The 16874-nt window shown below is 48.6% G+C and overlaps 1 protein-coding gene across 1 annotated transcript in view; it reads right to left on the bottom strand.

Moving 5' to 3' along the window:
• Nucleotides 1–9058: 9058 nt before the first annotated feature.
• The window catches only part of HRH2 (histamine receptor H2), a 78185-nt gene continuing 70369 nt past the window's right edge, over nucleotides 9059–16874 (bottom strand). The window contains exon 3 of the mRNA XM_060635072.3: nucleotides 9059–9483. Within this exon, the coding sequence (XP_060491055.1) occupies nucleotides 9480–9483 (4 nt within the window). The 3' untranslated portion in view covers nucleotides 9059–9479. The remainder of the gene's footprint in view (nucleotides 9484–16874) is intronic.

Genomic DNA, 16874 nt, shown 5'->3' with positions numbered 1-16874 from the left:
TGGAAATCCTCTTTTATTGATTTATTGATTCATGTTTTTTAAGTTTATTTATTTGGAGAAAGAGAGAGAGAGGAGGAGGAGGGGCAGAAAGAGGGAGAGAGAGAATCCCAAGCAGGCTCCGTGTTGTCAGCACAGAGCCCGACGCGGGGCTCCAACTCACAAACTGTGAGATCATGACCTGAGCCGAAGTCGAACGCTTAACCGACTGAGCCACCCAAGTGTCCCTTATTGATTTATTTTTTAACATTCCTCCTTGTGCAGACCTGAAGATGAATTTCTAGGGTAAATAATGAACGGCGAAATTTCTGTGTCATAGGCTATGTGTATTTGTATGCGTGTGCACGTGCATGTGAGTGAGTGAGGGGAAGAGAGAGAGGGAGACAGGGGATCTGAAGCTGGCTCCGTGCTGTCAGCACAGAGCCTAGTGTGGGGCTCGACCTTACCAACTGGAGGTCATGACCTGAGCTTCACCGACTGAGCCACCCAGGCACCCCTAGGCTCTGTGTATTTTTAGGTTTTGAATTAGCCTCCAAGATGCCAATTTTTACTCCCACTAGCAGGGTGTGTGTCCTTCTCCCTCCCCATACTCTTGCATATGTACCATTCAAAATGGTACTTTAAAAATTTTACTAACTTGGGTGAAAAACTAACATTTCATCGTTTAATGCTGCAATTGCTCGGATTACTAGTGAGGGCAAGTATTCTTTACATGGACTTATTGACTGATTACATGGATTTTACATTATAAAGAGGAAGAGAGACAAAAAACAAGCAAACAAATTAATCAGGTATTTTTATTTTTTATTTATTAAAAAAATTTTTTAATGTTTTTATTTATTTTTGAGAGAGACACAGAAACAGAGCATGAGTTGCAGAGGGGCAGAGAGAGAGAGAGAGAGAGACAGAATCTGAAGCAGGCTCCAGGCTCCGAGCTGTCAGTGCAGAGCCTGATGCGGGGCTCGAACCCACGAGCTGTGAGATCATGACCTGAGCTGAAGTCGGACGCTCAACCGACTGAGCCACTCAGACGCCCCAACCAGGTAATTTTAAAGAATGGTAAATATTATGAAGAAAATCAAACAAAGTAGTGGGTAAAAGTATAGTGTGATCAAGGGACTTGGGGCTCATCAAAGGAAAAAATACAACCATGAGAGGTAGTAACACGTCAGTTTTTTTGGGTGGCGCCAGGGTTGCCTAAGGGGGAGATATCCCTCATAGCAGGAGTCTGTTCAGGGGCTAATGGAGAGGGGGCCACATCCAGAAGTGGGGGAGTAGGGGGCCGGAGATGGTGCTTACATGTCTAGGTGGTGTCACTGAGCAGCCCAGAAGGGAGTCTTTAGGTCCGAACTCTGGAGAGCAGTAGCAACTTGGGGTCTTATAACCACAGTTCTCTTATCAATGGCCAGCAAATGCTGCATGTAGTTTTGTGGGGTATGCAAAGCAGGCAGGTCCTAAGTGACGGAAAGTCTGCTTGTTTGGACTATTTAAAATTTGAGTTTGACGCTGGCAGGCTTTTGGGCTAATGAGTCTCAACCTGCTGTGAAGAAATGACCTAGAGGCCAATAGACAGGGGCATCTTTGGGTCATTTATATAACAAAGAACTATGGGGGTTGGGGAGAGGACTGCTTTAGATGGAGCAGTCAGGGAGGGCTTCTCTGAAGAGGTGACGTTCGAGCTGACACCTGAGGAATGATGAGGGGGCAGGTGTGGGAAGGTACAAAGGCTTCGGAAGTAGGAAAAGCTTAGCCTGTGTGTTCAAGAGACAGAACGAGGCCAGAGGGGCTGGAGCTGAGTAAACAGAGCAGGGACTGCCATTGGAGAGATGAGGTGGGGGCAGGGGCCAGATGCTGCTGCCATGCCAGAAAAAAGGGTGGATTTCTATTCTAAGCTCAGTACAAAGCCATTGGAGGATTTTGATTAATATTTTAAATATTCCGGTTTATATTTGGCAAAACTCAGGCTGTCATGTGGAGGGCGGAGGAGTGGGGGGCAAGGAAAACAGGGAGACCAATGGGGAAGCTCTAGGGAAGAGAAAATGGCGGTCTGAATTGGGAGGTTGTGTGGAAGTGGAGAGAAGTGGGCAGATGGCGGAGGCGGAATGGAGCTAGCTAGCATCCTTGGTGATGGATGGGATGGGAGACGTGAGGAATGGAGACAATTAAGGATGGCCCAGGGGGGTGGGGTTCCATTTCTTGAGATGGAGAAGACCAGGAGAGGAGTGAGTTCGGAGGAGATTAAGAATTGCCAGCGGGAGTCTCCTCCGCTCTGTGGGGCCGAGGTCAGAGGTCCAGATGATCCTGTACTGGGCCGTCTGCTCTAGAGATGACCTACTCCCGTTTGTAGATTTAATGGGGGCCTTTTCACTACGTGCAGAAGACTCCAGGGGACTCTGTGTAGCCAACCAAGAAAATGAGAAACCAGACTTTAAACCGTCATTTAATCAAGGAGCAAAAATAAATTCTTAATTAGCCTCCGCTGACTGCATATCAATTACAGTTCTATTTAAACAGCTTTTTCCTGATTGCAGGGTGGTGGCGGGTGGGTGGGGGAGAGAGAGAGAGAATGAGAAGTGGACGTGCCATGCGCGGTGGGGGACATTCCCTCGTCTTGCTCTCCTTGCAAGTCCATCACTGTAGGTGCTGTCATCCTCACCTTACAGACAGAGAAGCTGAGTCTGACGAGGTGAAATGACTTGTCCAGGGTCTCACAGCTTATAAGCAGCAAAACCACGACCAGACTGTGGCTCTTTGGACTCCGGAGCCTCCTGCATTATTCTGCCATTCCTCTCATGTGACCGCAAGTAGATAGTTCTTCCTTTTCTTTCCAGTGACTTAAATGAAAATCCAGACCTGACAGACCAGAAGGTGTCAGCCGTTAGGGAAGCAGCCTCCCCACTGGTTTAAGGCAAAGGCCGTACCTTCTCAGGCTTTGCCAAGGCCTCTGAGAGGTCCCGCCTTTGGCATTGGCGGTGCCGACCGGTCACCACAGAGATGCTCCAGGTCCCGGCTCCGGCAGAACTCCCGGTTTCCATACCGCTCTCAGTTCTCCCAGCTCTTCACTCACACATCTTTGCCTTCCCACCCTGCCTCAGCCTTCCTGCAAGTCAGGGGAGCCGAAAGTTGCCACCTTGTTTGAGACGCGGGAGGAGAAAAAAACACAGGTACAAAGCTCGGACGATTATCTCCATCAATTATCCTGAAACACTTCTTCTCACCCCCCAGCCAGGGCTGAGGCTTTCCCAGGTTCTGGGGTGTAGCGTGTTGAAACATGTCAGAACAGCCCACACTGATAGCAAGCCAGGGGGTTTGTTTTCCTTTTGAACGTTTTATTATGGAAATTTCAAACTTCTGCAGAAGTAGAGAAATAGTATAATAAACCCTCATGTGTCCATCATCCCTGTTTCGACAGCTCCCAGCCAATTCTGTTTAATCTATACCTCCACCTACTCTCTCCCTTCCATATCATCTTGAAGCGAATCCCAGGCATCGTATCACTTCATCCATAAATATTTCAGTTTCTGTCTTTAAGAAGGAAGGAGAAACAGGGTTTTAAATGGAGAAAAACGTCCCAACTGAAAACCGTTGCTTATTTGAAAATGGGAGACTGTGACCCTACGGTGAGGGGTGAGAGATTCCAAGCCCTTCCTGGCCCGGCCACAGTGTGTGTCAATCCAGTCCTGTCCCTCACTGCTTCCCTTTCCTCATAGCAAATGCAAATGGGGGTCCTCACTTCAGAGAGGAGAAAACTGAGGCCCAGAGAGAAACAGGATTTGTCCAAGGTTGTATCAGGTTTTATAATACATGGGCTAGCTGGAGACACGTGGGTCGTTTGTGCAGGTTAATACACCGGGTCCTTTCAAGTCAGTATTTTCTAAATATTTGGTCAATGTTTATTTAGAGGTGAGGCTGGGTACTGCAGGGGGAGAATGGAGAGAACAGAGTCTTGTGACAGCCTCAACCAGTCCCCTATTCTTGCAATTCCGCGCTGGCAGAACCAAACCCTGAAGTTAACCTGCCCACTCTCCTTTGAGGCCAGTTCAGCAACCAATCTGTTGTTACTCGGTTTCCCCTCGGGGGGGGGGGGGGGGGAACTGTCTCACTTTTAACCAGGGCTGCTTCTTCAGTGATTCCTCCCAACCCCACCGGGTTCCCTCACTGAGATGAGTTGGGGGTGAACCAACCAGGACTCTTTCAAGTGGCACTGAGGAAACTCAACTACCTCAGCAAAAAGGGATGCGAGTCCCAAAGATTCTCTCCTCCAGGAGTGGCTGGATCCAGGGGAAATCTGTACTCCCCTTCTTGGCCTTGCTTAGCCGGACGTCAGCTACCTTCTCAAGCAGGCTCTGCCCCCGTGGTGCAAGACGGTGGTCAAGTTCTGGCCTGTATTGTCTGCTTTTATGAGCCCAGCAGGAGAGATTCTCTTTCCTGACTCTCATTGGCTCGCTTTGGGTCATGTGCCTATGTCTGAGCCAATCATCATGGCCCGGAGTTGAGATACACCGGTTGGATTAGAGGCAGGTTATCTGGGGTGGGTCAGCATCTTCCGGTCCCCGGTGGAGTGAGACTAGAGGGGTTTTGGCTCCCCGGGGGAGAATCAGTAGACTGTTACTGAAAACGGGAATGGGTGATGAACTGGCAAGCAACAGATTTCCACTGTCCAGTTATATTTCCTGGGATATTTAGGCGTCCCTTAGTTGTGCTCTGGCCTTGGCAACCACCAGCTGTTTGTCCCTGATTGCAGCAGTGTTCGTGTCAGAGGGTGTAATTTAGAACCCGAGGCTCCCGGCTCTCAGCCCGGGCTCTTCATGTCATTTCCGTCCCACGCTCTGTGGTGCGGTCAGTGGACCAACTGCCCTGTGCCTGCGTCCCTGGGGCAGACCTGCCTCCCATCTTGGCCAAAAGCAACTCCCTGCCTCCTAGCCTGAGGATCAGGAGCCGTTTCCTACGGGATCAGCCATCCTGTTTGCCTATGATCTCGAGCAGGCTCTTCGTGTTTCTGAGCCTCAGTTTCATAGTCTGGAGCATCTGTAAAATGGAGCTAATGGTGATGCTGACCTTCCAGGGCTGTGAGAGGCTGAAATGAGCCTGTGACTTGTAAAATGATTATCACAATGGAAATAATAACACGATTACCATTGATTGCCCCCTGCTTCTTCCTCTGAGAAAGTATCCTTTTTTTTTTTTTTTTTTTTTTTTTTTTTCTCAATCCCCCTTCTCCTCCATTCCTCCCAGGGGAGCAGCGACTTGCTCAGGGCTTTGATGGAGATGAGTGTTGATGGCTTGGAAGCTTTCAGAGCCGCCCACTCTTCCTCCTCCCATCCTGCTGAGCTGACAATTTCGCATGACATCAATTCCTCTGACAGCCGTGTAAACAGATGGTGGTCCCTGCTGCCCGGGGTGCTGGGGAGCGATACCATGGTAACCTGCTAAACCGTGACAGGTGCCAGGACGGTGGGAAATCCAGGACCTTCAGACAGGCACACACATGGCTCAGGCAGCAGGGCCTGAGTTGTGGGTTTATCTCAGACACCGTGGGCCAAGCCTGGGATGGTGTGGCAGCAAGGCCGTAGGCTTGAGTATGGACTCTACTCCTTCTTAGGTGTGTGACCGTGACTGAATTTCTTCCTCTCTTCTGGCCGATGGTGGGTAATGAGCCCGACCCCAGAGTAGCAAGGATATGGGCCTGGGAGTGCCTTGCTCCAGGATGGGGCGTTGCTGGTGCCCAATAAATGTTTGTTGAATGAATAAACAAATGAATGAAAGGGACCTGTAGGATCAACTCCCTGGAAGCTGGCTGGTGACAGGGCCCTTGCAGGTCCTGGTTGGAAAGGGTGCCAATGGGATCTGAGAGTGCAAGACGCTGGGATGGCAGCTTCTAGGCACCACCCCTGCAACTTCTCCGAATAGTTGGGACCTAATGATTTGCAAGTGGTGGGGTCTCCATTACCAATCCCCGCCCCTCCCCCCTCCCAGAGCAGGGAGAGTCAATTAGCACTCCCAGCTGGGACACTGGTGAGTGGACTTGTGGAATCATAGCTTTCACTAACTCTGCCTGCTTGCCTCAGTTTCCCCAACTGTCCTCTCATCCCTGCTGGACTTGGAGCTCTGGTTTAAGCCGTGGTCTATTCCAAGTTCAGAACGGGACAGTGACTTGACTAAGGCCATCCAGCTATCCATACAAACCAACTGGGGAAGGGGCAGCCTCCAGCTTCTGCAGTCAGGCCCTTTTGCTGGAAGGGTCCTCCCCAGCTTTCCATCAGCTTCGTGAAAGCTGCTCTTTCACATGGCTGCCCCAGACCATCCCTACTCCCTCTTCTTTCTCATTGTCCTCCTCTTATTCCACATGCCTTGTGGCTGGGTCTGCCCCCTGCTGAAACAGGAGTACTTCAAAAAAACAAGAAGGCTTGGTCTGCCACTCACTGGGTCTGACCTTGGGCAAGTGACTTCACCTTTACAAGTCAATTTCTTCATACAGCAAAGGGGAAAGTTGATTTGGATGGATTAAATGAGATAATATCTGCAAAAAAAAAAAGTGCATAAAAGAGTGCCTGGCACATAGCAAGCTTTCAGTAAATAGTGATTTTTGGTATTATGCAGAGGAAGTCCTCATCCTTTATGGGAAGATTGCTTTCCACAAATGGGATTGACTTCAGGCAAGATTCAGAGTGCAAAAAGCACTGAAAGGTGTGGGAGGCAGCTGGATATGGGTCAAGGTGTATGGCCTTGGATGAGCCACTTGCCTTCTCTAAGCATCTGGAAAATGGGGCTAATGAGCCCCAGCTGCAGAGCTGTTGAGGTTGGATGGGCACAGGTTGGGTGGGCATCTGGAGCAGGGTCTTGGTACATGCTAACTTGGTGTCGGTTGTAATAAGCTCTCCTGGAACAAGGATTATTTCAATGCCCCTGAGTGCCAAAACCACCAAAGGCAAGGATTGCTCATACTGCATTCCTGGAAGGTGGCGGTTTGACTTCAGCTTGCATACCTCTAGGGATGGGAAACTCATTCCTGTTGAGTTGGAAGCTCTGCTAGAAGCTCATCTTCTGTGGAGTCCAAACTTGCCTCTGTGTAGACTTCCTCTCTGGAGTCTCCAGTTCTGCCCTCAGGGCCGCCAGGACCAGCTTTCCCTCGGCTTTCTCGCTTGACAACCTGCTCCTCTGAGCCAAGGAGAACCAGAATGAAGGAGGTGGCCCAAGCAGCGTCCCCACCCCCTGTCTCCCAAAGAGCTTTCTGACCTTGTTGGCCAGGCTGGAAGGTTTAAGAGCTGGCAGGCAAGCATGAGAGATTGTCCTTGGGTAGGCTAAGTGGGCCATCTGTCCTGGCTGAGTCCCACGGCGGACCCACGGTGGAGGACCAAAATATGGCTGGGCCCAGCATGGAGACCAGAGCGTGAGCTGTCACAGTCTCACAGGCCCAGGTGTGGGTCCAGCTCCCCTGATTATGGCTGGGTGGGGGGCATGACACCAATTTCTGCAATGCGGGGTTCTTCTAAGAATTAAATGATCAGAGATATTTTAATATCTCACATGGTTCTTGGAATCCCCTAATAATCATCTTTTTTGGAACCTGTAATCAGTGAAAGGGTTAATGTGTTCCAGAGAGAAGCTTCAAAGGAGCCAAGCTTTTAAACATTCATTATTACTCTTTTAGCTTCAGAGTTTTTGTTTTTTTTTTTAATTATTTTATGCTTCTTTCAAAATTCATCAGTTTAGGGCACGTTGGCTGTCTTTATAACAGCACTAAGAAAATGTTGATAAGGTTCTTCTAATAACAGATACTTCTCTGGCAGGGAGGCAGCAACAAAACCATTTCTGGAGCATTCTGTCTTCCCTTTTGGCCTTCCAGCGAGGTCAGCACCTCTAGACCTTCTTCCATGGCTGTATTAGCCACGCTGATGTCTTATGGCTCCCGCCTTCCCTATAGGAGACAGAGCTACTGAAAGGGCTGCGAAGACCCCTAAGAAAGAAGGAAGAAGGCTGTAAACCCACCCTACCTGTGTCCCAGGTTTGGATACTATTTAGATGCTCAGACTATTTACTTTCCCCACTTTTGTCCTCATTTCTATTATACATTATTAAACTCACAGGCATCACAGGAACAGAGACAAGGGGACACATGGATGGAAGAGGATAGGACTCCCAATCCTTTCTCTTCATTCTGGTCCTGAACAAGCTAGGGAGTCCTGAACTTGGAAGAGAACCGAGAGGCTGTTCAGCTGAGCTGGCTGCCCGGGAGAGGGACGCTGTGGTTTGACTGTTTGTGTCTACCCTAAATTCACACGTGGAAATCCTAATCCCCAAGGTGATGGTATTGGAAGGTGGGGCCTTTGGGAAGTGGTTCAGTCATGAGGGCATAGCTGTCATAACTAGGAGTAGTGCTCTTCCAAAAGAGACCCCAGAGAGTTCCTCATCCTCTTCTGCCATGTGAGAACAAAACAAGAACACTGCAACCCAGAAGAGGGCCCTCACTGGACCATGCTGGCTTCCTGATCTTGGACTTCCAGCCTCCAGAACTGTGAGAAACAAATTTTTGTTGTTTATCAGCCACCCAGTCTGTGGTATTTGGTTACAGCAACCTGGGTGGACTAAGACAAAGGATCCCTGCCAGAGAGGCTCCTGGAGGGGGTATGGTCAGCCAGGGCCTCCTGACCACTGCCTCATTTCCTTGCAAAAGGGATCAGGAAGATAGGAAAGATCACAGGCAAAGGTGAAGAAATGAGCGCTCTAGTCTTGCCTGCACTGCCGACTGGCTACAGGACTTTGGACAAGGGGCTTACCCTCTCTGGACCTCCATTTCCACACATGTCAAATCGCAGGGTTGGACTAATTGATCCAACCTTAGGTTAGGTTGGACTAATCTAGAAGTCATCGTTATTTGCGTGCTTTGCATGGACTGGATTCTGCATTAAGTGTACCACATAAATGATCTGTTTTTATTCTCCCACCAAATCTAAGTTTCTTTGGAGAATCCAACTGTCAATAAAGATCATATTAAATCTTAGGCCTTTTGTGTATCTGAAAGTTGTTCTAGGCACACTTTTGTATATTTGCAGACACCAGCCTCTTGATAGAGAACAAGGAATTTCCAATTAGATACACTATCAGTTAGGATTAGGTGTTGCTATGTGTAATGGAAATCCCAAAAGTAACAGGGGCTTAAACACACAAAGATTTACTTTATTGCATAAACGTAGTGCAGTGCTGGTATGCGCGCTCCAGGAACTCATTAAGAACCCAGGCTCCTTCCATGTTTATGCTCTGCTGCACACATCTTCTGTCCTCAAGGTCACCACATGGCCCAAGAGGACTCCAGGAGCTCCAACCATCACAACTCCACTGGAAGCTCAAGGAAGAGGATGAGAGGAAAGGCTGAAAGGGCTGTACTTTGGCTGAGTCAATTCCTTTTAGGCAGTCTTCCTGGAATGCTTACAGTTTGCTTCCACTTGCACATCATTGGCCAGAACTCAGTCATGTGGTTACACCTACCTGCAAGGGGAGGATGGGAAATGTAGTCTTTTACCTGAGCACATTGCTACCCTGAATAAAATCTAGGTTTTTTTTGCAAGGAAGAATGGGGGAAGGAATACTGGTTGGCCAGTGGGAGTCCCTGTTGCAGATGCTTATGCGCAAAGGACTGTACGTATAATCACAAACCAGGCAGACCATTTTGCAGATGTATTAATGTAGCTATTTAACATAAAATACCAATGTCTGTATTAGTTGGGTTTCTTTTGATTGCAAGTGACAGAAACCACATCTCAAACCGGCTTAAACAATAAGGACATTTATAACCCCACATATTTCACTTACAGAGATAGGGTTAGCTTCAGGGCTGGTTGATTCAGCAGCTCAACAAATATCACCAAACCTGGGGGCTGTCCATCTATCATTTGTCTTTTATTAGTGTTGGCTTTATCAGAGGCAACTGACAACAGTGGTTCCAAGAATTACATCCAGACTCAATAATACCCAGGCAAATACAAGGGACTATTATTTCCGGCAGCTCTCTCTTAGAAGCTACAAAATGTCCAGAAAAGTCTCTCATGCCTCAGTGGCCAGCATTTGTTTATAATCTACTCCTGGACAAATCATTGGCAAGGAGGAAGGGCGACTGGGCCACTGCTGGAGCCGGGATCAACTTCCATGAAGCTCATGGCTACTTGGGGGGATAGTAGATACCTGAATAAAATTGGGGTTCTGTTAGTAGGGGACAAAGAGGAAGCATGCTGGTTGATAAGTGCTATCTCCATTTTGCAGCAAGGGGATTGAGGCTCAGAGAGGTGAAATAATCTGTTCAAGGTTAAACAGCCAGTGAGCAGCAGAGATAAAGCCTGAGCCAGGGAAAGTCATCCCAAATTTAACATGCTTAGCATCATGCTCTGCAACCAGAGAAGGGAGGGGTTTCAGAAGTCATCTGTATCAGTGCTTCCCAAACTTTAGCCATTTGACCCCCACTTTTGTGATTTTCCCCATATTTATTTACACCTACATGATGATATACTCAATATTTTTTCTTAATTTAACTCATATCACCTTTATAATTTTTCTTAAAATACACTCATGATTTTTCCATCAACAGTTGCAGGACAAAAGCACTGACATAAATGAGAAACCAGTCTTGCTTGACAGAAATAGAAGATAAATCATCAAAAGGAATACAATGAAAACAACTCTCTTATCCTTTGTAGAGGGATACCATTACCTGACAAATTCCTGAATTCAAAGGGTGCTCTGTCCCTGTTACGAATAAATGACCAGGAGTGAGGAAAGCATTAAAGACTTACCAGCACCAAGCGGAAGCTCCCTTCTTGATGAAATAACGACTTAAAGAGAAGGGGGGAAAACAGCAATCCTTTCTCATGATGCAATTCAATGCCACGTAAGTCTCCTCCACGTATGTCCGAACTCATCCCACATACCATTCTTTGAGAAATCTTAACTTACATCAAAGCCCGAATGTTTTGTGACTGCCACATTACACATAACAACAAAATCTCAGAGGGTGTAACAGCAACAAGCATTCATCCCAGAGATCTGTGGTTCAGTTGCCACTCAGCTGTTCTAGGTGAGAATTGGCTAGGTGACCCTTCTGTCTATCGGCAACAGGGTTGGCAGACTTTTTCTGTAAAAAGTCAGGGAGGGAATGTCTTAGGCTTTGTGGATCCCACAGTCGCTGTTGCAGTGACTCAATGCTATCGTTGTGGTGTGACAGCAGCTCAGGCAAGATGTAAGGGTATAAGCAGGGCTGTGTTTCATAAAACTTGGTGAATACCGAAATTGTAATTTCAGTAATTTTCACATGTCACGAAATAGGGTGCTTCTTTGGATTTTTTTTCAACCAATAACAAATGTAAAAACATTCTTGGCTCTAGAGCCAAACAAAAAACAAGTGATTGACCAGATCTGACCTGAGGACCCCAGTTGTGGAACCTACAAATTATGTAGCCAGTCCCGGTGTCTTCTCATTCGATGTGTGGAGACATGGAGAATCACACCCCCCAACAGTGGTCTCATCGGAACATGTTCTCCTTATGGTGATGGCAAGAGTGCTAGGAACTGGGTGGAAGCACCTAGGTCTTTGAAGGCCTAGGCCTGAAACAGGTGGATTGTCACTTCTCACCTCCTGTTGGCTGAAGCAAGTCACCTGACTGAGCCCAAAGTCAAGAAAATGGGACACATTTTAATGTGAGGGGGACTCTAATGTCCCCCTCTTTTAATGTGAGGACTCTAATGTCACGTGACAAAGAGCTTGGAAACAGGAAGAGGTGATGAATTGGTACCAATAAGGCCATCTATCACCAACTGCCTAAGAGTGTGTTAATCATTCTGGCCGTTTGCATACCACTAGCGTCAAATAACTCATTATCTGGTCCTCTTGTCTATCAGCTTTAATAGTCCTTTGATCCATCAGCCCAGGCAGAGGCAAGGACAGAAGACTTTTGTGGAGTTAGATTTCAGGGGGGAACAATACACGAATAGTCTTTGTCCCCCTCTATCGGATCAGAGCGACTGACAGCACAGTCAGTCCGTGACAGCTGAAGCCAGGGGCTTGAACTAGTTGGCATTTTGAATGTACAAGCCAGCGTGCCAATCTCCTCCTAAAGATTCAGCCAGCTAGCTCCCTTTCCTGGAAGCATCCTCTTGGGCCCTCAGTGCCTTAGATAGCACCTTTGTGCCGAAAAACTGGAGAAGAAAAATGTCTGGCTCGCATTCTACTTGGTGGGTTCTTTCTAGGTTTTAAACACATAGGAATAAACAGAGTGGGTCTGCAAACATCCATCTGACTATATCATTCCTCAGCTTAAAGTCCTCTCCCGGCGCCCTCAGCCCAGCTTGGCTTCACATCACGGCTCTTTGTGACGTGGCCACAGCTGCCTACACAACTTCACTTCCTGCCACAGTCTACTCGCCATAAGCATCTAGACACACAGCACATCTGCCACCTCTAGGCCTTCGCACCCACTGTCACAATCTGGGAGGTCACCGGTGTGATAAGCCATCTCAAAGACTTTTAAACAAGGAAAGGAAAATTGTTGGCTCATGTAATGGAATATCCAGCGGTGGAGGGAGCTTGAGGCATGCAGAGGTACTTAAGTCATGCTGTTTAGAATATGCTTTCCTCTGTGTTGACTCCATTCTCAGGCAGGCACTCCCCTCATGGTGATCAGGGGTAGTAACTTCAGGAGGAAAGAAGAGTCTCTTGGGGCACCTGGGTGGTTCAGTCGGTTAAGTGTCCGACTTCGGCCTAGGTCATGACCATATGGCTCGTGAGTTCGAGCCCTATGTTGGACTCTCTGCTGTTGGCACAGAGCCCGTTTCAGATCCTCTCTTCCCCCTGCTCTCTCTGACCTTTCCCCGCTCATGTGCTTCCTCTCTCTCTCTCTCTCTCTCTCTCTCTCAAAAAAAAAAAAAAAAAAGTTAAAAAAAAAAAAAAAAAAAGAAGAGTCTCTTCTAGATATTCCAGCAAAGGTCCCAGGGCTGACTCCTGTTGGCCGATTGGGGTCACGTGCCCAGCATTAAACCAATGGTTGTGGGGGCTGGGGTGTGCCGATTGGCCAGGACTGGACCATAAGCCCATTCCTGCATCTGGGAGAGTGGCATTAGCTCCACCTAAACCACGGGGACCAAGAGTGGGGATTTCCCAGGGGAAAGTCAGGAGGTGGTTACCAAATGAAGTGTTGAACAGAGGCGGGGAAGCCAAGGCAACAGACGTCCCCACCCTCTGGTTCCTTTGCCTGAAATGCTTCCCTCCTCTCTGCCTGGCAAACTCAAACTAATCTTTCTGGCTCCACCTCCAGTGTCATTCCTCCTGTAGACCCCTCACCCCACCCTAGAGTAAGCCCCCCCTTTCTCTGTGCTTCCTTCCCTCCCATCATTCGGTGCCAGGCTGCCAGGGGTCTCTTGGGGCCACCCGCTTCTGGAAAATGTCGATGAACTTTGCCAAACTCCCCCATTTCAGAGCCTGTGCCAGTTCACACCTTCCCTGATTTCCATACGCCCTTGGCTTTCCTCCTTGTGACACTCAGCTTCCACATCTGTGTGTACTGCCTCAGGTTGGCTACAGGTGTGCACATCTTGACACCCTCCCCATCTCAACAACAACGACAACAACAACATCTCATTACCTTTGTGACTTTGTAAGTTTCATAGCTTGACTGAGACCTGAGGGTAACAGAGGAATCCCATGGCTCCCCAACTAGCCCCGCCCCTTCTAAGAACACCCTTCTCCCCAGGGTGGCTCCCCCACCGGGCACAGCCTTGACTCTTCCTATCCCCCCCCCCGCTGCAAGACACTGACCTGCCAGTCTGGTCTGCAGCGACCCTCCCCTGCTTCCTTGCTCCCCACTCTTCCCGATTCTGCTGAATACTTGACGTCACGGCAACTCCAGAGTCTGTTCAATCTCTCCCCTCTCAGCAGCATCTGAGCTCCTTGAGGGCAGGGCTGTGTTCAGGTCATTTCTGCCTCTCAGGTGCCTAAGACAGGGCATGGCACTGAGTAGGGGCTCAGTGGAGGCTAAATCCAAAACCACGTTCACCAAAAGGCTGCATTTAAAAAAAATCAGCAAGGATTTCTTTGGCCTCTGCGGGAAGCGCAGAGAGTGTGGGTGAGTGATGATTTCAGCAGAAATGCCACAGGACGCACGGGTTCTCCATTATTTATGGGACTAAGGAGGCATGTTCCCAGAGCGCTGCGATCTATTCTGAAGATGTCTGGGCAGAATGTGAGTGACTTTGTTCCCTAGAGTCCCTGCAACCCTACTCTGCAGCTACCAGACAGGGGGACTTTTAGCTTCTTCTTGCAGCAATAAAGAAGTGTCTGGGGACTCAGTGCTGCTCCTGCCTTGTTGTTGTTGCCCAATGTGAGGGCAAGGATGGCGAGATGAGAGCAGGACAGCCTCTGGGAACAGAGGGGTCTGGGTTCAGGTCTTGCTCTGCCCTGGATCACTGTATGTTTCTGCCTCGCTGGGCTGCAGTGTTCTCATCTGTGCTATGGAGGCGAGGGCTACGTCCCTGCCAGGGGCCTGGGTGCATTCAGCGAAGCAGTAACCTGTAGGCTTACAGCCTGACGCTGCGTGCTCACAGCAGGTTCTCATTCGATGGCGGTCCCATGCTCTGTCCTGGCTAAACTAGGTCCAGCTTGACCCTGTGTGGCTCTGAGTTCCTGAAGTCTCCCATCAGGTGGAGTTTGTGGATGGATTTTTAAAAAAGATTTATGAAGCATTTGCTTTTCATTAGAACCGGTGGATAGAGAGGCAATGTAATTATTTGCAAGGGATTTCTTATTTATAGAAGGAAAAGTTGAAGGGTTTCTAGACGAGGCCATCAGTGCTTTTCTCAAGAGCAGAGGGAGTATGTAAGTTCCGAGCACAGGGGAGTTGTGCTGGTCCTGGAGACACAGGGTGTTCTGTCTTAGGGCATGTGCAGACTCTACAATCAGATGGACTTGAATTTTCCCCTTGTACTTGGTGACCCAGAAGTGGCTGGGGAGGGAGGTAGCCTCGTCTTCATTGGTGCTGGCCCTGATTTTCACGATGGATTTCCACTTCTGGAAGCCTTCTATAATGTTCCGATGGTGACCACGAGTGACTGTGATCACAGCGCTATCCTAGGGTGTGGTATTCCACAGGTGCTTAATAAATGCTTCCTGAGTGAATTATTTGATGAGCAGATAGCCTTGGACTCGGGGTGAGATGAAGCTCGGTGCCAATTTTATGTGGCCTTGGCTAAGTGTCTATTTCCTCTGAACATCAATCTCTGCATTTGTGAAAGTGGGTATAAAACCACTACTTAGGCTGGGTTTTTGAGCATGGAATGGATCAGGTCAGGAGAAGCACCTAGCACATAGTTAGCACTCAATCCATGATGGTTTCTCCCTCTGAGTGCCCAGATGCCTTCTTCAGAATTTCAGAAGTCTCCATTCCCCTCCCCCCCACCTTTATTCTTTCCTAAATAAATAATTGTCTCTTTAAGTACTGCCTTCTAGATAAATAAAACTCTCTTATTTAATTTGATTGTTTTCCTGTTTGTTTAATTACTACCATTAAAACGTTAATGCTTTCTTGTATTTTTGTTTTTCATGGCAAATGTGATATTTTAGATCCACTTGGGGTTATTTTATTTGTCAAGTTTCTGCTGTTGCGAGTATCAGAAACCGGATTCAGAGGGGGACTTGAGAAAAGAGGGGCATTTACTGGTTTTTGTAATTAAATCTCCTAAGGGGTTGCTTTAGCCAGAACAAGGCTGCACGCAGACGATCAGATGGTGTGTCAGGATACAATGTCCAGTTTTTGGCTCTGCTCTCCTGTGCCACGCTTACTCTCGGGCAGCCTTGGCTTCTGTCCTTTCCTCCCAACAGCATCGTTGAAAGACCTCTCCCTTCCCATTAGAGACACCAAGACCCTTGGGGCTTGGGTCCGAACACTGCACCTGGGGGACTAGCCAGCCCTGCTGGGCTCCACGCCTGGAGCTGGGGGTGGGGATTTGGTCCCATCCAAATCTCCTGGGCTGAGAGAGGCAACGGGTGGGTCCCGCAGGAAAACCAGGGTGGATTCTGCTATCTGAGGCAGGGGACACCGGGAAGGATTATTATCATTCTGTTTTACAGGTGAAGAAACAACCAATGCCCACCACTGTTCCATTAGCAGCAAATTCACCCCCCTCTAATAAGCTTATTTCCTCTGAGAATTCAGATCTGGGTATCTCAGAGTCAACCTCAAAGACCCTTGTGGGACCACGTTGTTTGGGTTAACTTCTAGGTATGTCCAGGGCCACATCTGGAGCCGGTGGCAGAGGTACTGGCGTGGAGAGCCAAAGAAGGTTGAGGTTGGCCTTCGTCATGGCCCCTTGTCAAGCCACAACCCCCCCCCCCCCCGCCCCTTGATGATCTTGTGCAGGTCCGCATCCTGGACCTTCATTTCTTCATCTGTGAAATGGAAACAAACAACGCCATCCTCCCAGAGATGTTTGGGGGATTCGCTGAGGTGATGAGCACTTAGTAAGCGCTCAGTGAATGCAGAGCTGGCGGTGAACCTGTGCCACCTTAGGCAAGTCCCTCAGCTGTTAGAGCCTGAGCATCCTTGTCTGCAAACTGGATGATGATCATCTCCCATCCTGGGCTGGGCATGCAGGAGGCGCTTAGTAAGAGGTCGGAGACTGAGATTCTGCAGCCTATAAATTCTTACCAGGCGCCAGGCATCTTCACCAACGTGATCTTGCTGTTACTAAGTCCCCTGCTATTTAGATGAGGAAATGGAGGCTCAGAGAGGCAGACTTACTCTTCACACGGCTGAGGGGCAGACCAGGCTTTAACCCATGTCCTTACCACTGTTCCAGCTGCTTCTCTGAGGAACTGGGGGGCTGCTTCCATATGTGGCACT

This window comes from Panthera onca, chromosome A1 (assembly GCF_046562875.1).
Source record: "Panthera onca isolate mPanOnc1 chromosome A1, mPanOnc1 haplotype 2, whole genome shotgun sequence".
NCBI lineage: Eukaryota > Metazoa > Chordata > Mammalia > Carnivora > Felidae > Panthera > Panthera onca.
Note: the sequence above shows the minus strand (reverse complement) of the source record. Positions and strands in the feature narration are given on the sequence as shown.